The 25,763-nt window shown below is 36.0% G+C and overlaps 1 protein-coding gene across 1 annotated transcript in view; it reads right to left on the reverse strand.

Annotated features, from left to right (window-relative positions):
* MSH3 (mutS homolog 3) overlaps positions 1-25,763 on the reverse strand; it is a 209,051-nt gene that overhangs the window by 165,287 nt on the left and 18,001 nt on the right. The window contains exons 5-8 of the mRNA XM_012664615.1: positions 25,611-25,727; positions 25,084-25,201; positions 23,322-23,467; positions 20,767-20,933 (exon numbers count right to left, since the gene is read on the reverse strand). Coding sequence (XP_012520069.1) covers positions 20,767-20,933; positions 23,322-23,467; positions 25,084-25,201; positions 25,611-25,727 — 548 coding nt within the window. The remainder of the gene's footprint in view (positions 1-20,766; positions 20,934-23,321; positions 23,468-25,083; positions 25,202-25,610; positions 25,728-25,763) is intronic.

Below are 25,763 nucleotides of genomic sequence, written 5' to 3' on the forward strand. Positions count from 1 at the left end.
GCTCATTTTGAAAAAAATATTTAACTTCAAAAAGTATATTCCAAATTTACATGCTTTGAGATGATCATAGTTTAAATGTCATCTAGTATTTATATTTAGATATATGATACAATCATCCTAACACATGGTAAATCTTAATTTACACTTCCTGTGGTTCAAAAAATATTTTCAATAGCAAAACAAAATTACCTATATTTGCCTTTGAGAAAAAGCAAAAGAAACCATATTTTTCTAAGAACTCTACGGTATTACATAATCCTGAAGACTATCAACATTAAAACATTTTCAGATCAGTGGAAATTCATCTCATTTTTTTCAAGCATGATTAAAAGCATTTTCTCAGCAATTAACACAAAAATCAAGACCATTTCACTCAGATCATATGCCTTTTGAGTCTGTAAGTTCATTAATAAGCTCATGGCTGCCTCAGATAGCCTAAAATAACTAATCTTTCTAAACTAATATTTTTCTCCAGAAGTACAATTTTCCTAAGAAAGAGCTGTTTCAAAAAAAAAAAAATCAAGAAATTTATCTGGAATTCTTGGTATAAATTATACACAAGTAACACTGCTAAAAGGCGTTTCCTTTTTAGTTCAAGTCTATAAACCTTTACTGTGCAATTGCCATAGGGACAAAAGGATTGGGGTGGGGTAGAGAAGAAGGTCTCTGCCCTATGATATGGCTTGATTTGTGTGTCCCCGTAAAATTCAAATGTGGAAGTCCAAACCCCCATACAGAATGGGACCTTATTTAGAGATAAGGTCTTTACAGAGGTAATCAAGCTAAAGGGAGGTCCTTAGGGTAGGCCCTAATCTGACTAGTGTCCTCATAAAAAGTAGAAATTTGGACACAGAGACACACATAGAAGGAAGCTGTTGTGCAGAGACATAGGAAGAAGGTAGCTGTCTACAAGCCAAGGAGAGGCCTGGAATACATCTCTCCTTCACATCCCTGAAGAAGGAACCAGTACTGCTTACATTTTGAATTTTTACTTTCAGCCTTCAGAATTATGAAACAATGACTTTCTTTTTAAGCCACTGAGTTGATGGTACTTTGTTACAGCAGCCTAGCAAACTAATACATTCCACTGAAAGGGTCAACATCTATTTAGAGAGACATGTTTATGAGCAAATCAACAGAGCATCAAGCCCACTGAGAGGAGTGCTATGGTAGTATTTTCCAGTTTCTTTACTCAGACCACTATTCTGTGGTCTCATTGTACGTGACCTGTTTAGAGCATGGCAATTAGTCTGTGTAGCTAGAGCCCAGAGTAAGGGACAAGGGACCAGATGGGAGGAAGGGTGTCATACTCCTGGCCGCAGGTATATGTTACCTTACACAAGCAATGGGTTTGCAAATCAAACTTCTGTAAAATGGATCATTTTAACCTTTTTTGCTTAACTTGTTACTTAAATACATTAAATACAATTAGAATTTGAAAATACCTACAAGATTGCAAGTGAAAATCTCTCTAGAAAACAAAATCACCACCTCCTTATTTGCCTTGTGTCTAACTCCTGATTTTTACATACAAGAATTGGGTTACCAGGCAAAAAACACCTGTAGTCACTCAAATCAGCACGGCCTAGATAGAGTCTCTGAGAACAAAAACAGGAAAATCATACAGATACCTTAAGACACAAAGAGAATTCTGGAAGATGATGCTGCACTCACTAAACAGCCGGAGGGCAGGTAGCACCAAATGGGAAAAGTGTTGAGTTTTCCACTTTTGAGGTTAGGGGAAAAAAAAAAAAACATAAACGCTTCATATCACCAAGGCCCCAGAGGACTCTGTGGGGATGACTACTGAATTCCAGCATTGTTTTCTACCTTTAGCCAGTATTTAAGTCTATAATTTACTTTCAAAAAAGTCATTCTTTGGAGACCAAGCAGGGAAGGAGGGTAGGAGGCGTTTGTAAGACTGAGGGAAGGGTCGTGACCCATGGCTATGGCAGCACTGACAGACCAATGCAGGTTGTGTGAGTGGAACAGAAGATGGGGAAGCCACTCCAGATCAGGATACTCCAGCAGGAGGGTCGAAGGGCAGGACTTCTAAGGAAGATTCTTCCTCCCAGGAGGCCACTGAAGCATGTGTGGCTGGGTCTCAAGACATGCTACAACTGGCTGAGCACCATGGAACACACCCTGCACAGAAACCATTCACATGTGCTTCTTGGCCCACTACAAAATATTCCCGAGATCATGAACAAAACCAGGATGCCCACTCTCAACACTTGGATTCAGTACTATACTGGTGTGTTATGGCTAGTCAGTAAAGCAAGAAAATGGGAGCGGGGAGGTAAATCGTTCTTTATATCTATACATTTGCAGAGCATGTGAGCATATCAGCACTTTGACAAAGGTACTATTTTAGTATCTAGGATAATGGCAGGAGTAAATAAAACACATATTCCTGAAGTAAAGTCTTTACGCTGTTGGTACAGAGGGAAAGAAAGTAGAAGGCGGGAAGCAAGATGGAGGCTTCTCTCCTTCTGGAAGCACATATTTCAATGTGCACAGGACCTCAGATTTAACCTAAGGAAGCCATTTGTTCTGCAGCTGCAGGCAAATGACAGAGTGTGATAGGAGACTAAGCTACATGACTCTCTGTAGGAATAAGTAGGTGGGAGGGAGGCAGAAAATGACAATCAACCTACAGGCCAGGCTGTTCCCACTGTTCTCTGGAAGGCAGAAGAAAGAAAATTTTATTCTGTATGGGTGGGCAATCTCTTGTCTTACTCAACTTAATCACCCACAAGTAAACTTTGTGATATCTGGGGGTTGATAGTTAAGAGTTACATAAAAGACTGTAAAATATACTTACCTATAAAGTAATTCATACATAAATGATATCCTGACTTAGTAACTAGAAATTGCTCAGACTTAAGAAGGGTGGTAATCACTTTATCAAGTACTTCCCAAGTGCCCAATATTTCAGTCAGAACCACAACTCAAATGGACATTCCTAAACCTGCCATTTTTCAGCTAGTTTAAAAAATTAGGCAGAAGAAAGTGGACATCTGAGGGAGAGAGGCAGTGGTCTGATTTAATTCCAGTGAATAGCTACAGATTAAGACAAGGTTCTTCAAAGCCAGGATCCATATTAAGAAATACATTTTACATCATTACCCAGTGCCCACACATATTGATCATGTATTACTTTCCTATTGCTACCATAACTGATTATTACAAATTTAGTGGCTTAAAACAAACACATTTATCGTCTTATGGTTCTGTAGGTTGGAATTCTAACAGCGTTCCCATCAGGTGAAAATCAAGGTGTTGGTAGGGCTAGGTTCCTTTCTGGAGGCTCCAGGAGAGAATCTGTTTCTTTGCCTTTTCCAGCTTCTTGGCTTCCAGCTTCCTGAGCTTGTTGCCCCTTCCCTCATCTTCAAAGCCAGCGTCAGTGGGCAATCCTTCCATCCCATCACTCTGATCCTTCTACTGCCCTCTTCCACGTTCAAAGGACTCATGATTAATTAGTTCCAAGTGGATAATCCAGGATTCTATCCCTAGCTTAAGGTCAGCTGATTAGCAACCTTAATTCCATCTGCAACCTTTTAATTGCCCTTTGCCATGTAACATATTTACAGGTTCCAAGGATTAGGCAGTAAATTTTCTGGCAGCCACATGCAAAAGATAAAAAAGAAAAGGTGGGGGCCGTGATTCTGCCTCCAACAGATAAATAGATAATGCTACTTCACCAGCTAGGTCCATTTCCTCAATTTTTTTGTTTTTTGTTTTTTGAGACAGGGTCTTGCTCTGTCACCTGGGGTAGAGTGCAGTGGCTTCATCACAGCTCATTGCAACCTCAAACTCTTGGGCTCAAGCAATCCTCCTGCCTCGGCTTGGAAAGTGCTAGGATTACAGGCGTGAGCCACTGCACCCAGCCCCATTTCCTCATTTATAAAATGAACATAGTAACAGTAACTACCTCGAAGAGTTGTTGTGAAGATGATGAGTTAAATTCCATTAGACCATTAAAATGGTCATAAATGCACTATGTACACAGTAAGAACTTCATTAGCTATTTTTCACAAATTCTTATTTCACCTTTGTTTAAACTTTTCTCTCATTATGAAATGTTTTTTCCCGAAATCTATCTAGTTAAGTGTTAACTATCCTTCTAGGCCCATCTCCTGTTGGCAGCTGCCCTACATTCTATAAAGCTGCATTACCTAGTACAGTAGCTACTAACCACATGCAGCTAATACGCACTCAAACTGTGGCTAGTTACAATTGAGATGTGCTGTAAGTATAGAATACACACTGGATTTTGAATAGTATGTAAAAAATATAAAGAATTGGTATGTTGGTGAGGCACGGTGGCTCATGCCTGTAATCCCAGCACTACGGGAGACCAAAATGGGAGAATCGCTTGAGGCCAGGACTTCCACACAAGCCTGGGCAACATAGCAAGACTCTGTCTCTACAAAAAATTTTAAAAATTAGCCCAAGTGTGGTACTGAGCACATAGGCCTAGCTACTTAGGAGGCTGAGGCAAGAGAATCCCTTGAGCCCAGGAGTTTGAGGCTGCAGTGAGCTATAATCACACCACTGCACTCCAGTCTGGGTAACAAAGACTCTGTTTCAAAAAAAAAAAAGAGGAATTGGTATGTAAAAAAGAATGTAAAGGAGTGACATGTTGAAATGATAAATGATAATACTTTGGATATGCTGAATTAAACAAAATGTATTTTTAAAATTAATTTCACCTGTTTCTTTTTCTTTTTTTTTCTAACATCCCTCTTGATCTTTTTATCTTTCTAATGTGGCTACCAGAAAATTTAAAATTACATATGTTCTGTCCTGGTAAAAAAATACGAGGACGTCATAGATTTTTATTGCCCTAGGAATCAACACTTGGAGGAAAGGCTAAAAAGAGCCCATAAAAAGAGGATGGGAGTAGGAAGAAATTCCTGGAGTGAAAACAAGCGATAATAATCTCAGAGTAAGCAAGAAAAAATAACATAAATTAGTTAGAAATCTCCCCTCAGCTGGGAGGTTTGACAGGAAGGAGTCATTGAAAAGACTAGACTAGCGGACAAGTCTAAATCCACAAAGGCCGAGAGAGGCTCTGAGGCAAGCTAGGCTCAAGTCATGACTTACGGTAAAAAGTGAAAGGAGCTTTGCTAGCAGGGAAGAGAGTGAAAGGAATCTCTCTTTGAACCATGGGAAAGGGGAGAAAAAATACTGAAAGAGATCCTGAGGACAGATGGTAACTGTATTAAGAGTTCAATCAAGGGGATTTCTGTCTTTTAGATTGCTGTCAGGTTACAGTTTAATGAGAGCAGAAGGTGGACTTACCGGCATCAAACAGGACTGGGGATCCAGTGGGCTTTGCCACTTAACTACCTAAGTGATCTTGCAACTTTGAGAGGTTTTTTCTAACACCTCAGTACCTCTGCCCCTCACTGTAAAATGAGAATAACCATCCTTTCTTCAGAGGGTTGTGTAAGGGTCACTGAAACCATGAACAAAGTGTCTGGAGCGTGGTAGGGACTAAATCCTTCCCTTCATCTCCTGTCTTTCCTTTTCCTTCCTTCCCTTTCAGCTCCTACCTTGCAACTCATACTGTTTCCCTTTGACTTTGCCTGAAATAATAGGCTACTTTGATATTTAATGTAGGATTTTTTTAAAAGATACTACTAATAATTTAAAAGCATTTTTGGGATAATAACATTTACAACACAAACCTTGAGAAAAAACGTGAGAAACAAAATGCTTTAATTAGAAGTCTTTATGCAGTTAAATCCTCAACCTCAAATGAACAGGTGTATTTACAAAAATCAAATAGACTTAGTAAAACAAATGCTACACACCTCACACAATTGCTTCCAAACTTTCTGTTCAAGCAGTCTGGCCCTGGCTCTGCAGTAATCAGTAAGACTCCTCAAATGCTATTTCTTCCTATTCAACTACTTTCAAAAAACCTATTGCATGTACACTCCATTTATTCTTTTCAAACAGATATATTCCTGAGGAGATACATGCAGTGAAAATGCACAAACAAGCTCATTATTTAATAAATCCCACAGCAGATGCTCTTAGAAAATAACTATTATCTATTAACTTAATGTGTTTTAAAATCTGGATTTTCATAAGTTAAACAAACCCATTAAAAGTGCTATCTAGACATACGAAAAGTACCAGGACCAAGAAAACTACTGAAAATACAATGGCATTTCCACCAGGGAAGAAATTAATAAATTTTTAAAAAGGAAATTAATATAGAACAGAATTTTAATGCTAAGAACACTTCCTCTTTAAATGTCTTCCCAGAGACAAACATTTCCTACTGTGTATGAGATGTATTTCCACTATTTAGACACTATCATCTCTACTACCACAATTTTCTAATTCTAGATTTTAGAAATAGTTATGTGAAATTATTGTCTAATAAACATAATGAAATAGAACGACAAAGGAGTCAACTTTATATTTACCTTCTACTCAAGAAATGAGGAATAAGGAATATGAGGAAGCCAAAATATAAAGAAAAAGAAAAGATTTCCTATGAACACCACAACAGAAAAGGTTTCAAGTGTCAGAGAGAAGGTTAAGGCCTCGTTGTCATTAATATCCACCTTTAAAATAGTTATTTAACTCCTTATCTAAGATAACCATGTAGATTCCATTAATATTTACTGTAAGGGAAGGTCCATGGAAATGTCAGGATGCTTAAATTAATTTAAAGTAACATTTAAAAAAAATGTTTTGAAGAATAAAAATGGAAAAAAATGATAGGAAATTAATATGATCTTCCCAAAAGCAATAAATGAGTTGGCTATATATATACCATGTAAATATAAGTTGATCATCATATATGTGATATGTATGGATTTCCAGCTATTACAACAATCCTTCTATGTTTATAAAACCCTAATCATTTTTCTTAAGAAAACAGGAGATACCCATTATTCTCCTTATTCTAAATATCACTTATTAAATCATTCATTTACCAAGTATGTAAGCACCTGCTATGTGCAAGCTACTACAATAGGTGCTGGGGACAAAAAGATGATGATACAGTTCCTGTCACCAGCCATCTCAGTTCAGTCTTTGTCATAGGAAACGCTTTTTCCAAACCCTGTGTAATATTGCTTTCTCTCCACTGTTTCGCCCTTGATTCACTTTCACTTTACACACCCTTTCTTTCCAAACCCTGCATCTGTCCTTCCTCAGGTACCATGCTCATCCTGGCAAAGCAGCCCAACCAAACTAGTTTCTGCTCCCTAAGAAAACCACCCTCTCTCACAGGTCCATCTGCCTGGCTGCCATTCTTCCAGCCCCAGTTCTAACATACTCCCTTTGGGAAACCCCACCGGAGTCCTTCAGGCAAAGTTTGATGCTCTCACGCTACCAATGACTTTACAAGACCTTATCGATCAGCACTTTCATTATATAAGTGTTTATTTCCAAGACTACCTCCCCTCTAGACTATAAGAACCTGGATGGTAGGGATCTTACTCATTTTTGTATCTTCAACTCCTAATAACAAACTGGGCACATAGCAGGTACCCAATAAATGTTAAGGATGAATGAATGAATGTACAATAATATGCAACTCAGAGGATGTATCAGTAAGTTGAGAATCTACTGGAAAAAACTATCAATACAGAGACTTTTTTAAGAAATAAGAAAAGGATAATCAATTGGGATTTACTGCCAGCTATTCAAATAAATAAAATAAACTTGAAGACAGAAAAAAAAAATACCTTAAGAAAGGTGAGCTACTCTGAAAAATGGACAGTAGCTCATCTTCAGGGAGCTTAAATGCCCTTTCTGGGCCCCAAATTCATCATCTATATTTCTTATAACTCAAGCTTAGATTTTTTTTTCATTCAAACAATGGCCCTATTTATACCAGATTTACTTCAAACAAAATCTAAATGACAAGAAGTAGATAATGTGACACACCGTGTCCTAAAATTGCTCCAACACATCTCCTTAACTTCAGTCATTTCCCCTCCACCTCATATTGCCACATTTGCAGGCACATCACTACTGTAACCTGATAGTTCTTGTTAAATCAACTCACATTTTTAACTCAGATGCCAACTTAAGAATCTACCCCATAAAAATTTATGAAATCACAGGTTTTATTCACTAATTATACTTTTTAATATACCTTAAGTAAATATAATATTTAACTATGAAAGTAAAAAATGTTTATTTGTGAACCACTTAAAATTCTATCAGGTAAGTAAATGAGGTGTGACGTGCCTCTACCTGTGGTGGCCTGCGGGGAACATGGCCAGTGTTCCCTGCAAAAAACCAGGTCCCTTTGGTAGAGTTGCAAGGGATAAGAAAATAATAGAGAGAAATGGAAAATGGAAGAAATAAAAGAATACACTGAGACAAAGATATAGTTTTATAAGTTTATAAAGATTATAGGCAAAGTAGGAGCTCAGGGGGCTCCGACCTCTCCGTTGGTCTCAAAAAGCCCCAATGAGGTCTTACATGGTAACTTATAGGAAATAGTGAACAATTGTCAGGGGTAACAGATTTACATAACAACAGGTAGTTTCTCTCAGGTTAACAGATTTTCAAAAGGCTTTTACAGAGGGCTTCTACAGATTCTTTAACTAATTCTAAAAGTCTTTCAAAGGTTAATTTCTAAATTCTAAGGTAAGTTTATCATTTAAACAGAGGGGTTAAACAGAGATATGCAAGCTCCATGTTTATTAGGTTATTGTGAATGGAGACAGGTAGTCTAGAGTGGTTTAAACAAAAGCTTTGCTTTTTGCCATTTGGGAAGCTGTCGTTGCCGGTAAGCTGTTTGTTCCGGAGGGCACTCCATTGTCAGCTCTCAGCCTATAGTTTTTAACAGATTCGCTTGTGCTTTACAAAGCAAATCCAATTCTTTAGGTCTGAGAAACGCTGCGCCTCGTGGGATACAGCCGCTACTGCCTTTCAGAGACGCCCTTCCAGTGTAACAGCATTCGAAATGCAAACCAGCACATTCACCTATGCCTTCAGGGCAAAGCTCTGTAAAAACTCCTAAGACAGATCCTGTCCCAAAACACGTTTAACACTAATTCATGGAGCAACAGTGGCCATGCCCTGTGTAACTCAACTCACCACCTTCCCTACTTCAGGGCCATCCCTCTTACAACCTAGGGCTCTGCATATAATTTACGCCCTTTTCTGGGCTCTCTGAATTCACTTGGGACTGTGGTTCCTTCAACTACTTTTGATTTTTAACTTTAATACTTAAGTTTTCATGTGTAATAAACCAGAAAGGAGAAACTTTATAATTGGGAAACATGACCTAATCATCATGACAGCACTCTGATGGAAAGCTGGCAAAACTTTACTGCAAATTTTTGTATGCTGAGATTGTTAACTCACCAAGGAATGGGACAGAATTTTCCCCACTGGCTGTGCTTTTAAAAATATTCTAACATGCTTAAACTTTAAGTGACACTAAAAATTAAAAAACCAGTTTTAAAATCAAAAAATTTGAAAAGAAGGGAGTTTTCTTTTTCTCTTAACCAGATTCACCCATGTACAAAATTTAATTCTACTATAGTACAGATTTGCATATTGGCATTATCGATATAATCAAAATGCTAATTTTATTTTAATTAGATTAAAATAACACCAAAGAAGCAAGGTTTATTTATACATAAAGCAATCTCTAAAATAACATCTTTGACTAGAAGAACTTCTGCTTCTGGGAAGAAGGAACAGACGTGGTTTTCCCTATTCCTCCTGCTAAGCACAATTCCCTGCACATTACATACAAAACAAACATAAGATGACTCTGAAAAGTGAACAGAAAGCAGACCAGCTAGGGAACTTGGGATCTGAGGAATGACAAGGTGGTGAGTTTCCTGGGTTTACTTCTTGGCACATATAACCCAGACTTGGAGCTGAGGAATCTGACAGCCCAGAAAGACCAATAGGCACAGACAAAAAAAGCCCCAACAAGCCTGTTCTCCCTGGACAAACATTCAGGAAAGGAGAAGCCTAGAAGACAGAAAACTTTTAGCCAATAACCACTCTACTCCAGCCAGCCAAACACCAGAGAAAAACCTGTGGTCCCACTCCCACCCACACTAGCAAAGGTCAAGGGGGATGTGAGGGCTAGATTTCCCTTCTCATCAGACTGAAATGAGGAACTCCAAACCCCCGCTGGGGTTGTGTCAGAGAAGACCAAGTAGGGAGCCAAGACTTTCATCCCCACTAGCCAGTAATGAGGCCTTAACCCCCATGGTGTCAGTGGAGACACGAGGTAGGTAGCCTGGACTTTCACTCCCACCTGGCAGAAAAGAGGCTCCCCGCCTCCTCCCCACAGTGGTGGTGTCAGAGAAGGCCTAGTACACATCACATGGGGAGCTAGAACTCCCACACCCACCCAGTAGTAACAAGAAGTGCCCACCTCCTTCAAGTGTCAACAGAGGCCACATAGGGAACCTGGACTTCTACTTCCGCCTGGCAATAATGAGGTAGTACAGCTCACCCCGCTGAAGCAGTGTCAGAGAAAGCCAGCTGAAACAAAAGGCTTAAATAAGATCCAGATTCTTATAGCATAATATGAAAAAGCATAGCTTTCAACCAAAATCACTCATCATACCAAGAAACAGGAAGATCTCCAACTGAATGAAAAAAGACAATCAGAAGATGTCAACACCAAGATGACAGAGATGTTAGAATTATCTGACAAAGCTTTCAGAGCAGCCATAATTAAATGTAATTATGTACATACTTGAAAAAAATGGAAAAACAGAAAGCCAAGGCAAGGAAAAATGCTCTGCAAAGGAATTTTAGAAGGCATAAAGAAAAAATGAACAAAAAATTTAGAAGTGAAAAATGCAATTACTGAATAGAAAACTCAATGGATGGACTCAACAGCAGAATAGAGGGAACAGATGAAAGAATCAGTGAAATGGAAAACAGAACAATAGAAATTACCAATCTGAGCAACAGAGAGAATACAGACTGGAAAAAAATGAATAGAACCTAGGGACCTGTGGGACTGTAACAAAAGAGCTAACATTCTTGTCATCAGAGTCCCGAGGGAAAAGAAAGAACGCAGGCAAAACAAACACAAAATAAAACAAGAAATAATGGATGAAATATTCACAAATTTGGCAAAAGACATAAACCTACAGATTCAAGAAGCAGAGTGAACCCCCAAAAGCCAAAGATATCTATGCCAACACACATCATAGTCATAATTTAATTTCTAAAAACTAAAAAAAAAAAAAATCTTGAAAGCAGTGAGAAACCATACCTTAGCTATAGGAGTAAAACAATTTGAATGATAGCATATTTTTCATCTGAAACCATGAAGGCTAGAAGTAAGTGGCACAATATTTTTCAAGTGCTAACAGAAACGAACCGGCAACCCAGAATCCCATATCTGGCAAAAATATCATTCAAGAATGAAAGGGAAATCAAGGCATTCTCAAATGAAGGAAATCTAAGATTATTTGTTACAAGCAAATATCTTCTAAAATAATGGCTAAAGGAAGTTTTCTAAATAGAAAGTATTAACAATAGAAAGAAATCTTAGAACATCAGGAAAGAAGAACACAGTAAGCAAAAATATGGGTAAATACAATAGGTTTTCCTTCTGAGTTTCCTAAATTATGTTTGATGGTTAAATTAAAAATTGTAACACTTTCTGATATGGTAATAAAGGTACCCAGAGAAAATATTTAAGACAATTACATTATAAATAGGAGAGGGTAAAGAAGTATAAATAGGCTGGGTGCAGAGGCTCATGCCTGTAATCCCAGCACCTTGGGTGGCAGAGGCAGGAGGACTGCTTGAAGCCTGGCGTTCTAGACCAGCCTGGGCAACATAGTGAGACCCCATCTCTACAAAAAATAAAAAAACAATTAGCCAGGTATGGTGTTGCACGCCTATAGTCCCAGCTCCCCAGGAGGCTGAGGCAAGAGGATTGCTTAAGCCCAGGAGTTCAAGGTTACTGTGAGCTAGGATCATGACATTACACTCCAGCCTGGGTGACTGAGACCTTATGTTTAAAATTAAAAAAATTTAAAAAAAGAAGTGTAAACAGAAGTAAGGTTTCTATATTTTACTCAATCTGATAAAATGATGACATAAGCAGACAGTGATAAATTATGTATATATAATGTAATACCTAAAGCAACCTGTAAAAAAGCTATACATGATTTAGTAATTGTTTCCTTTGATTTGTGCTTTTTGTATGTTATCTTTAGGAAATCTTTTCATATCCTGAGGTCATGAATATACACACACATATTTTTTTTTGAGGTAGGGTTTCATTTTAACTTTTTGCTTTGTTTTTTGGGTTTTTTTGGTCATTTTTTTATTTCAAAATAGTATGAGGGTACAAATGTTTTTGTTACATGGATGCCTTATATAATATTTAAGTTGGGGCTTTTAGTGTGCCCGTCACCATAATGGCGTTCACTGTATATCATTTTAATTCATTTTTTTTTAAATACGAAAAGCTGTTAGTTTCTGCAGCATCAAGTGAATAGTATATCTTTCCCATCACATCTGACATCTGTGTCCTATGAGCTTTCTATGTATGCATGAATTTGTTTTTTACCATCTCTCCTCTGTTCCATCATTCCATTTGTCTCTCTCTATATGTACCAATTCCGTACCACCTTACTATTGCTTTGTAAGTTTTGAGTTTTGGTAGGGTAAGTCTCTCTACCTTTTTCAGTGTAGTCTTACTTACCACTGGCCCTTAGATCTAGTTTTCTCAAAGGATCTTGTCAATTTCTCTGAAAAACCCTGTTACACTTTTGATTAGAATTGTATTTAAATTTACATTAAAGTGACATCTTTATGTTGAATCTTTCCATTCATGAATGGGCTATATTTTTCTATCGTTTACTTAGTTCTTATTTAATATCTTTCAGTAAAGTTTTCAAATTTTCTTCATTAGGATCTTATTTTCCTTGTGGTGAATAAAACCCTAGATGATGTTATTGTCAGTGCTATTTCAAGTGGTATCTTTTATTAAAAATTTCATTATCTATCTGTTGCTGCTGTACTGAAACACTATTCATTTTGTAAATTGATCTTACATTTAATGACCTTGCTGAATTATTATTACTTCTAATAATTTGTCACTTCTAGATTTCCATATAGGTAATATCTGGTCTGTAAATCATGTCAGCTTTAGAATTTTTAATACATAGTCTTTAAATATTAATTTCTTTTCAGTTGTGCTATTTAAAAATATACTTCTGGGCAGTATCTGATCAACTTTAGGTAGTAAGAATGTATATATGAAATAATCTACAGATAACATTTTATTAAATATAATTAATATATTAAATTAGAAGTTTAATTCTTTTCTTAGACAATTATAAACATGACAGGCATTGGAAAGAGGATTAGAAGGATTATGCACATACAGATAAAACTGAAAAAAAACTATTTCATGAAATACCCTTATTATATATGGTGCATGCTGATAACTTCCATTTTTTTTAGTACTAGTTGCAACAATACCAAACTGATTCCATGACCTTCAGTTTGAAAAGTATTGTCTTAGGCCAACTGGATTACCAACTTTTTTTTTTTGAGACAGAGTCTCACTCTTTTGCCCGGGCTAGAGTGAGTGCCGTGGCGTCAGCCTAGCTCACAGCAACCTCACACTCCTGGGCTCAAGCAATCCTTCTGCCTCAGCCTCCCGAGTAGCTGGGACTACAGGCATGCGCCACCATGCCTGGCTAATTTTTTTCTATATATTTTTAGTTGCCCGATTAATTTCTTTCTGTTTTTAGTAGTGGAGAATACTGATAATGGGTAGTCCATGCATGTGTGTGGGCAGGGAGTATAGAGAAATCTCTGCACCTTCCTCTCAATTTTGCTGTGAACCTAAAACTGCTCTAAAAATTAAAGTGTATTAAAAAAAAAAAAAAAAAGAGGAACCTGGTCCTCAACTGGGGGTACATTCCTCTTGAATATTTATTTTCAGCAGCAGAACATGACTCTTTATACCAAACAATTGTTCATTTATATTTTATTATTTTTGTACATTTGTTTTACTTTAATAAAACAAAGTTTGTTTTGACTTTGTTCCTGGAAAAAAGGTATCAAACCTAAGGCACTACGTTTTAAGTTTATAAATATTTAAGTCACATAATAATAAAAGTAATTTAAGTCAAATTGGGTGGGGCAGTTAGCAAAAACTTTTTCCGTTAAAAAAGATATTTTTTCACTTTTACATTAAACATACTTCTGTAACTTTTTAAGTACAATTTAACAAATTTAAAGAAGAAAATTCTAACACAAAATAATAAATAAAAGGAGTTGGTAGGCCAAATTTGAGAAACATCAAGATAAAATATAAACCCCGCCCACTAGTGCCCAGAAACCTAAAACAGCTCCAGCCTTCCTCTCTGCCTTAAACATACAGTCATTCAGCAAATATGCACTGAACAGCTCTTAGGTGCTAGATTCTATCCCAGGCTACTCTTTACCCATACATAACTACACTCCAGTTAACTCGACGTCGCAATTCCCTTATCCTATCCTGTGACCCGAATGCCCTCACTCTATCCAGACCCACCTTCCCACACACTTTACGGGCTGTTATTCACCCCTGTACTCCACCTGGTGTACGGTACAGCATTCCACATTTACTTGGCTCTCAATACCTAAGAATCATATTGAAATGACTTCGTATAAGCCCACAGAATTGAGCTTCTTAAGCTTTGATAGAATAAATTGGAACACTGCAATCATGAAAGGTGGCCACTTAATAACATTTCCTATGTATGAAACACTTCCTCTTAACCAAGTTAATGAGTAAAATCTGTTTCTCTCTTCTCATCCTTCAAAAAAATTTGATATCTTTAAACTAATGATTCAAATAATGACAGAAAAGTTGGACTTTAGCCATAACACAGCTACCTAGTTTGTATAACAATTCCTCTCATGATTATTATATACAGTCTCATAGTAATAATTTCATTTTGACACCAAAACTCTACTAAACATTTTCCATTAAAAACTTGAAAATCAAAGTACAATAACACAAAGTAGTGAGCAATCCCTACTACATAAATTAATAAAAGAGGAACACAAAATTAAAATGCTACAATGAAAATTCCAAATATTTGTCACCACAAAGGACATTAAGGTGGTATAAATCTCCAGTATAAAGAATCATATTAGGCCGGGCGCGGTGGCTCATGCCTGTAATCCTAGCACTCTGGGAGGCCGAGGCGGGCGGATTGTTTGAGCTCAGGAGTTCGAAACCAGCCTGAGCAAGAGTGAGACCTAGTCTCTACTAAAAATAGAAAGAAATTAATCGGACAACTAAAAATACAGAAAAAATTAGCCAGGCATGGTGGCGCATGCCTGTAGTCCCAGCTGCTCGGGAGGCTTAGGCAGGAGGATCGCTTGAGCCCAGGAGTTTGAGGTTGCTGTGAGCTAGGATGACGCCACGGCACTCTAGCCTGGGCAACACAGTGAGACTCTGTCTCAAAAAAAAAAAAAAGAATCATATTAGGTAATGGTTTTTGGTTAAACCTCAGATGATGTAAGCCCCTGTGTGGACAAAAAGATGTAATAATGTATTTCTCTTTCAAACACTGAAAGTAGACATAGCAGGGGTTATTCTTATTCCCCAACATTAAGATTTCAATGTTTTCTTTAAATTCTCAGTGTATGTATCTATCTTTGAGTAAAGGGTGATGTGCGTAAGCATTTATTTCAAAGGTCAGATTGCTAAAGTCACTGTAGTACTGCAGGACATTCCTCCACAGATCTTTTCTAAATGATATCAATGTGTTAATGCTAGTTTCAACCATATACCTCTCTGAATTTCATGCAGTTTCAATAAATTATATCAGAGTCAATATGGTAAAAAAAAAAATTCACTCACATCACTGATTATATCATGCTCAACAGATAAATTATAACCCTACATCCCTAACTTGTCCTGGTTCTCCACCTAGCTCTTTAACCCCTCCCTTTCTGTTCCTTTCCATTCTTCCTCCTATTCCCAACTATTGGCATTTTCCAAAGTCAGTGATCTGATTCTTTTCTCTGTAGGCTTTTACTTTTCCCCTTAGGGGAACTGTTTATTTGTCCTATCTAGGCAGTAGACTGACCTCTTCTCTTCTATCACGCCATTCCTTTGCCCAGAAATCTTACATACCTGTTTGCTGCATTTCGTGGTCCTTGACCCTTTCCTCCCCAGTTCTCATCCTGAAAGTTTCCTCTAATCAGAAAAGCCTCCCTTCTGTCTTCACATTTTTCTAGTATCTCCAGCCTGTGTGCCCCAGCGCTCATATCATTTCCATCAACATACAACATAACCTTCCCTCCTCCCCACTCACCAATTTAACACATGGACTGCCACACTAGAAAAAAAAATTTTTTCCTTGGGGGCTACAGTGTTTTATTATGAAAATAGAATAAAAACAAAAACAAAACAATCCTTTCTAATTTACAGATAAATTTTTTTTATTATTTTCTGTGCCTGAGTTATATGCAACTTGACAAATAGTTCTCACGGCTCCCAAGGTGAAGAGATGTGTGAGTTACATATGCTTCACAAGGCCCTGGCTCTAAACTAGGCATGAGTTAAATACAACTCACACGGCAGTTAATGTGTTAAAGCCTTCCATCCTGCAAATGTCCCATCCAAGCCCACCTCGTCCACAAATCCTCCCTGACTATGCCAGAGCCCAGGAAGCTCTCATTTCTCTGAACACAAAATTGAGTATCATCTGCAATGTTCACCTGTCTCACCTCAAAAATCAGTTTCTTTGAGAACTAGTAAATATTGATAATATTTCTGTATTGCCTTCTATAGCTTTCCTCTCAACCAGTTCTATAAACATGTAACATTTCTAAGCTAAATCAATCTTTACTGCAGTTAAATACAGTGCTCAAAATCATTGCTTTCCATTTGTTTCTCTCTATATGTTCTTACAACAAAGGGTATTAAGATAGTAAGACTGGTTCCCTAAGACCCAGACTAAAATCTTATAAACACATTTTACATAAATAAAAATAAATAATTTTAAAAAACTGATAGTTTATCATTATTTATAAATAATTTTAGCTTACTATCTTTGACTAATATTTATTCTAAATTACAATTTGATACAAAGTAAATAAGTCTGTAATTTGAAATATGAAAATAAATGTGAAGATTTTCATAGACTTTCAGTTGTAATTCACAGAATATAAATCCTTTGGAGACCTCTTGTGGATAAAGTTAAGAATACCAAAAAAAAAAAAAAAAAAACCTAATATTTTAAGATAGATACTATAATTCCAACCCATTCTTTTGCCTTTTCTCATGCAGCTTTAACATTTATGCGTTCAATATTAATAAAATATCAACTAGTAACTGACAAAAACTGCTGTTTTTACCTTCGGATTTACTACAGAAGAAAAAAATGGGGTTTGAAGTCTGAGATACAAGAAACTTTGTGTGTTTAAAACAGACAAAAAGGTATCACCAAAAACAAAACAAATTTTTGTACTTGAAAATTTAAAGCTGTTTACTGGTAGCAAATATGGAACAGAAATTTGGCAAGTTATGTTTTCATACCTAAATAAAAGCATTCTGTATTCCCCTTGCTAAGTTTTCTTTTTTCTTTCTTTCTTTTTTCTTAATATGTCTGGGAGTTGTATCTCAGGTTGATAAAGGCTAAATTTTATGGATGTTAAAATGGAACCACTAGCATTTAGGGGAAAAATTAAGGTAGGACCTGATCTCACACACTAAAATAAAAAGTAAATTAAAAACTGAATGCTAAAAATAAAGAAAGAACATAAATCAACTAAAAATACATATATGATAATACAGATGAAGTGCTTTCAGAATGGAGAGAAATTCTTTTAAGCATAAAAATAATGGAATGCTACCAGAAGTATGGAGGACTTAATTGGCCCAGACAGTCTACTAAAAATACATAGAAATAGTGAATTAAAATACAACCAAAAAATGTTTTTTAAAGAGAGTCAAAAAATAAAAAACTTCAAAAGAGGAAATCCCAAGGGCTAAAAACAATATGAGAAACACAGCTGTAGGTAGAAAATTACACCCCAAAGGACCAGGCACAGAGAATGCAATAAGAAGGTCCAACATACTTCTGATAGAATCTCCAAAAGAGAATAGGGGAGAAGCAATATTAAAAGAGATAATGGCTGATAGGAACAATAAGAAGGATAATAACTTCCACTTATAGAGAGCGTTCTATGTCAGACACTGTTTCAATCACTTATTTAATCCTCACAACAATCCTATGACGTAAGCGCTCTTAATACCCCTATTTTAAGAAAAGGACACTGAAGGAAAACGCAGTAGAATAATTTACTCAAAGTCACCAAGGGGAAGAGCCAGTTTTCCAATCCAAGCCCTATGTCACAAGAGTTCACACTGTTTGACTCTTTGACTTTTAAATGTCCACTACTACAATTCTGCCCACAGATATAAATTAGCTGTAGACATTCCACAAAAATTCAGATTTAACTTTTGACTTTGCTTAGTCCAATATGCAAGTAAAAGAAAAATGAACAGAGGATACCAAAAGAAAATTTACAAAGAATGAAAAATTACATGAGGTAGTAAACATAAGAAAAACGATATACTCACAATGCTAACCAGAGAAACACATATTAAAACAAGACAAAAGCAGTCATTAAATTTGTTAAGACCCACATACGATACCCAAACTATCTTTGGTAAGGCAAATTCAGGCCTTTGAATCTCATGTCATGAATGAATATTTAGCATTACCACCAAGCAATACTTCTTGCTAGACAGAAATTCAGTTTTGGCAATGTCTGTCACTGTGGAATGTTTTGATATTTTATTGAATTTTTCCTTGATTATTTTATAAAAATAAGTGGAAAACAGAAAAATAAATGTGTTGATACAACTGATCGACTTTAGTGTCAATCAAGCCAATTTAATTGAACACACTCAGTTATAAAGAAAAATTAAAATCAAAGACATGAAATGTTGAAAATACAGTTTTAGAAGCCTACCTTTAAAAAATTTTTTTAGAGATTTTATTAATCTTTTTAGCTAGGAACAAAACCCCTTGTACGTTTGCTGTTTGACTTTTAATTATTCAAGTTTGAGCACATGGTCAGAAAAGGATTAAGATCAAAATAAAGAGACTTGGTGAAGAATTTTTCATCTCTGCAACTGGCAGAGATTGTTTAAATAACCACTCCCAATGTAGGCAAGGGTTGAATGAACCCTCCTGTACTATACTAGTGGAAGTATAAATTGATATTACCAATTCTAGCAGTCAAGAGCTTTATAAATGTGCATACCCTATGACCCTGTAATTCTACCTTCAAGAATTTATCTTAAGGAAATAATCAGAAATATACACAAATATTTCTATGTATTGATATTCATCATAGCAATATTTGTAATACTGGGAAAAAAGAATACAACACAACAAGAGGGGAATGGGTAAATTATGATCTATTTATGTGACTGAATGTTGTGTATCTTGTTTTCAAGAGTGCCTACTTAAAGATTAGCAGATAAAATGATGTTCACTAGGATTTGTTTCAAAATAGATAAGCCAGGGAGGGAAAGGAGAGAAGAAACAGAGAAACAAAATTGGTTCTGAGTTGAGAAATGTTGAAGGTGATAGATGAAGGATGGATTCATGGGAGCTTACTACACTATCCTGTGTAATTTTGTATTAATATATGTTTGAAATTTTCCATAATAAAGTGAAAAATACAAAGGGAATTTTTAAATAAAAAAACACAATATAAAAGTGATTTTGCAACATGAATACAACCTCATAAATGAAAAAAAGGGATATATATATATATACACACAGAAATAACACACCAAAATGTTTAATAGTCATTATCTCTGGGTTTGACTTATTGTGTTTATCTTTCTTTTTGTAACTCCCAATTTCTTCTAAATGAACACATATTAGTTTTATAATCAGAAAAACAAATTATGAAAGACACTTTGAAAGAAATTAAATTCAAATGAAAATGAATACTCAACACTAAGGACAAAGAAACATATGGAACTTCACTTAACAAATCAATTTCATTTTCTAACTGATTTGTCAACCTACTAAATTAAAATATTCCTGGGCTTCCCTGCCTAGTCTGAAGTCCAAATTCCTCAGTAATACAGTCCTCCTCACTCAAGCCCCAGCAAGCCTTTCCTGTCTCTTTCCCACCATACTCCTCTGGGTGGCAGTACAGAATCTTCCCAATGAGGCACCTTCATGTTTGGCATTTAATAACACCATGCCCTGCGAGTCCAGTTATGTATGTACATGTCTGTCTATCCTGTTGGATTGTAAACTCCGCCAGACACATATCATAACCACATCTTCTTCCTCTGTATGAATAGTGCCTAGCACCCAGCCTCATAAATAAGTGGTGTGATCTTAGGTCTAATAAACAAGACCACTGGACACAACCATGAGTTGAAACTTGCAGCACAAAGCATTTTCAAAATTACATTAACTTTGTAAGAAATGAATTTTAATTTATCTCCAGAAACTGAAGATTAATTATCAAATAATACATTACATATCATAAACCTCTTAATAATATCATTAAATAATATCAGGAACCCCTTTTAAAAGATCAACTTCTAAATTCCTACATAAAGGTAACATTACATGTAATTTTGTTTTTCTTTTTAAAAATTTCCACTGCTACAGTGGAAATATAATTTTTACAAATAAAAACTATGTTTAACAACTTTAATAAGTATTGGTTTTGGGATTGAATCTAAGTTTCAGAATCAGTATTATTTCCAGCAATGCACCAGCTTACCTAACGGCTGTGGCTCTGTGGATGAGCATCTCTGTTTGCTCCGACAAGGCTGATGGAAGCAGCAGCTCCACAGGCTGCAGGCATGATATCCGAGTCTCCAGCTCTGAGCGGGAAGCAGAGTCCTGGAAACTATCAAACACAACCTCACCTGTGGCTGGCTGCACTCCCTGAAAACAAATACAAATGGAATGTCACAGAACATATATATTTTTCCAGTTATATCAATGACACAGGCATAAACCTGGAAAAAGTAAAGATAATATACTCTCTAGTATGGAATCCATTTCTAAAATGTTTGGAAAGCTATGTGCTTTTCCAGACTCTTACATACCGGGTCAGAGTCCCAGATATTTAAACTATGCTAAATGGGATTTTCAAGAGACACCCTGAGTACAAAGTCCTAGATCTAATATACCTAACGGAGTGACTACAGCAAGTCATCAAACCCTACTGGGCCTCAGTTTCTTCCTCCGTAAATGGGAATAAACCAGCCTACTTCCCTCATAGGGTTATTGTAAGGACCAAATCATAAAACAAACGTGAATTCTTTGTGAACTACAAAGTACTATACAAGTAGTAGTCATCAACACTAAAGGCAACAAGTGATACGGTCCTAGTAAACCGACCACCAGAATAATAGTAAATTACCACTTCATTATATAAAAGTAATACATAAAAAGTATAATTTTTACAAAAAAGATTAAATATAAGAAACTTTTGCACAAAACCCTAGTCTATACAGTGAAATAACCATGCCAACTTAAAGCCACCCCCTAAAACCCCAAGCCAATAATAGCAAAGATAAACTGGAAACGATCACAGTTTGGAAGAGGTGATGTGAAGTTACTTAGCTGAGGTCCCAGAGTGATAATGTGCTGGAACCCAGGTTCAAACCCAAGTAATCTGACTCCCCAGGCCATACTTTATCCACTACTAAAGCTGATGAAATGCATGGGGCTAGTTACAGACCACACTTGCTAAAAGGAGGAAAAATTACTAATCCCTGTGTTCATATGCCACTGATGGAAAGCCAACTGATACAGCCACTTCTGAAAACAGTCAGGCATTATCTAGGCAAATGAAAAATATCCATACCCTATAATTCAGCAATGACTCTCACAGGTATACACTCTTAAGAAACTCAGGCATATGTATACTAGAAGATATCTACAAATATGTTTAAAGCAATATTCTCTGTACAACCAAAAACTAGAAAGAACCCACATGTCCATCTATAGAGAAATGAATAAACTGTAAACGATGAAATGAAATAGGACACAGCAATGAGTGACCTGTAACACATGTAAACAAATTTCACATACAAAGTGGTAAACAAAAGGAGCAAAACCTGAAAGAACACACACAAATATTTATATTTGTATATAAAGTTTAAGGTGGAACTAAAGTTGGAACTAAAACCCAGGAAATTATTCTCTTAAAATTACGAATTACAGTCACCTCTGGAAGGAAGAGACACACAGAGAACTTTTTTTTTCTCCTTCTCATTTTTTTGTTTTTTTCTTTCTTTATTTATTTCTTTAAGACAGAATCTCACTGTGTTGCCTAGGCTAGAATGCTGTGGCATCAGCCTAGCTCACAGCAACCTCAAACTCCTGGGCTCAAGTGACCCTCCTGCCTCAGCCTGCGGGGTAGCTGGGACTACAAGCCAGTACCTTTCTCAAGATAAAAAAATCACGTAGAGCCATCCAACACCAAAAGTAATGCTAACTCCCTGAGAGAAGCGCTTATTAGTTAAATAAGTAGCAAGTTAGCACAGAGTTACACAGTCATAAAAAGGTATTAAAAAGCATACTGGAGACATTCGGATTGTAATTTTTGTTGATATTGCCACTGACTGTAGAAATTACAAAAAGCAAAGAGAATCAGTTATTACTAGGACAGAGTTCTACTTTTGCTTAACTTTAACAGTACAAGGGAGTCTATAATCATTCTGAAGGGCCCTAAAAAGTCTAAAATTTTGAGCACAGTCCAGATAAGTCTATAAATAGGCAAATTTACTCATAAATTGCCAGAAGATCAATAAAACTGTGATTCACAAATCATATCTGGAAGACTGATTGTAAATATTCCTAATATTAATTTACACGGCATTTTTGTATTACCAATTATCATTTCCCCTTAACCTGTCCTCCAAACCTAGATATAATAATCCTATAATCATTCATGTTTAATTTCAAACCCCTAGAGGAAATTTATAAAATACTTTGCTACTCATGCAAGTGTTGCCTTAGTGTTTTATTCTACTATTTGTACACTGCCTACATGCATGCCTGTCACTGTGTCTATCTTTAACTCTAAAATCCTAGAGCACATGGACCAAAACTATCTGCTAGCTTTCCATAGCACAGAGTACCAAGCAGCCACATGAGAAAACTGTAACTAGTGATTTAACAAATATTATGAGGAAAATGTTTCTCTAGTACAATTACTTGAAGGCACACTTCATCAGATATCGTCATTATAAATCATACATTACTCACCCTTAGAGATACCACAAACATCTGTCCTTCGTTCTTCACCTACAAAGTACTTACCACAATGCCAATGAAAATGTTGCCCTTTTTTTTGTCCTTAACATTTTCCGTATTTTCACAGATACACAGAAGATAGTTGGTAGAAGTATCAGTCATTATCTCATCGACATTTATGGCATCATCCAGCTTGATTAGGGGATTCACATGTAATAGTAATTAAAGAAAAATATATGCTAAATTCCCATTAACTATTTTCTCCTTTAAAATTATGGTTCATTTTACCCAGTACTTCCGCTCTTTACAAGAATATTCTGTCCAGCATTCATTCTTCTGATTTATTCTGATCACAGTTGCATTCCTGATATTCCCCCTAAGATATAAGGATCGTGAAGACAGATAACTATTATCTTCTCACTTTCACAGGGCCTAGAAGAGTACATCAGATCCTATGAAAGCTCAAATATTAACCTACTTCTTTACTCAGATAGTGCTGAGACTTTAACAATCCCATAATGTTTAATTCCACAAGCCAAAGCATAAACACACTAAAATGCTATAAGTTATTTGTCTCATTTAAAGTGTCTAAAGCTCCCAGAAATAGCAAGAGAATTTTTTGAAGATGTAAGAGAAAAAAACAGAAGCATAAATACATACATATATGTATGTCTGTATGTCTGTGTATGCATGTATAAAATGAGTCCATTAATTAAATTCTCAGTGATCAAACTTATTTTTGACAAAGTCAGTCTGGGTACCTCCAATTTGGGTATCAGGAGATAAGAGCTGTAATAGCAACGAAGGAGAAGCCAGGAGGCGTACTATTTTAGAAATAGGGTTCAAATAAGAGACTCAAGCTTAGGCAAAAGAAAAACTAAAATTACCAGGTTCTTTCAGTCTGATTAACTTAGAACAACACAGGGCCATTAACGGTTTGGAGTCCATTCTGAGTGACAGAAGTTCCCTAATTATGATATTAATGGAACAAAACAGCCCTTAGAATTTGGGTTGTAAATAAGCAGATCTGTAATAAGCCATAAAAACAATACTTTCACACAGTAGCATTTAAGATCCTCTCATCCCTACATTCTTTTACTTTAAGAGACCTGACGCTACCCCATAACATTTTAAAATGTACTGTTATCTCATTTTATATGTAATTATTTAGTTTTTAAAATTCACAAAATTTTATAACTTTGCTTTTGGAATTATTTCACTTCAAGTAACACTGACTTTATGAACAACTATAAATCTGGGGACAATAACTGTATACACTGAAGATTCTTGCAAGGAGAGAAAGCTTGACCTACAATCTATTTTCAAAACTAACAAAATTTTTATGAAGTTAACAATTAATGAAGATGGACTGTTATTATATTTTACAAGCATTTAATTGTACCTTAATTTTGACTCTGGCGGTTTTTTCACATTTTGAAATTACTAAGTAACTTTTTAGGTCTTATTTTGAGAAGACCCTGAAGAACTTGTAGGCCCTAAGCATCTTACTACTGCCCCAAATAGTCTAGGGAAGATGTAATTTTAAATCGGTAGCTAACCCGACATCATCTTTTATAGGGTCACTTTTTTCTTGCTCTTAAAGAATGAAGAATTCTCCTTTCACTATCACACTTGAAAAATGCTTGTTTCCACCCATTATGAATCCTTCTGTCTTCAGTAATGTACCTAATCAAGGGTTCAAGTAACCATAGTGCCTCATCTCATCAAAAAGGTAACCAAAGAACAATTAAAAAAAAAAAAAAAACCTGCCACCTTAAAACAAAACCCTGTACCACTTAAGAGAAAAATTTCTATTCAAAAAGGATATCTTCTCCAATGAGCGTGGATTTCGTATAAAGAGCAGTTAATTTCCGAGAAAAGAGTGAACTTTTATTGTCTCCAATGGCCTTTAATGCTGCAGTTTCAGTTTGCTTCACAACTCCCACCTTCAACAAAAGTAAGAAATGCTGAATAGCAAATGATAAAAAATTATTTTTAAAAAATCATTTCAAAATGTTTAAAGGTTAATTCTGAAACACTTAAAATATTAATAAACAAATTACTCCACAATTTCCAGAGGTAGGGTTTAAGTAATAAGCACAAGGAACTGACAAGTGTGAATAAATCACTGAGAAATACTCTACCACAGAGTTAAACCACATTTTACCCTAAATATCTAACAATACATTAAATACTCATAAAAATATAATGCCAATAATTACGAAACACTTTCATTTATCTAAAATGTCAAATTCTAAAACCAATTAAAGCCTACCTACCACCTTACAAAACATGTTTTCAACTCTGGAAGAGAATCCCAATTTCCTTTTCCCATAAATTAAAGGCAAAGCTGACCTTGTATCCTTTTGCCACAAGGCGGCGCACATGAACAAACAGTCTGTGAGTAGGTATACTTGCTGTCATGAAGTTGTGATCTAAATGGCAATAAATATTGAGCTCCCGGGCTGCAATCTAAAAATTAAAAGAAACTATCAATAAAAATTTCTA

This window comes from Propithecus coquereli, unplaced genomic scaffold (assembly GCF_000956105.1).
Source record: "Propithecus coquereli isolate 6110/MARCELLA unplaced genomic scaffold, Pcoq_1.0 Scaffold9, whole genome shotgun sequence".
NCBI lineage: Eukaryota > Metazoa > Chordata > Mammalia > Primates > Indriidae > Propithecus > Propithecus coquereli.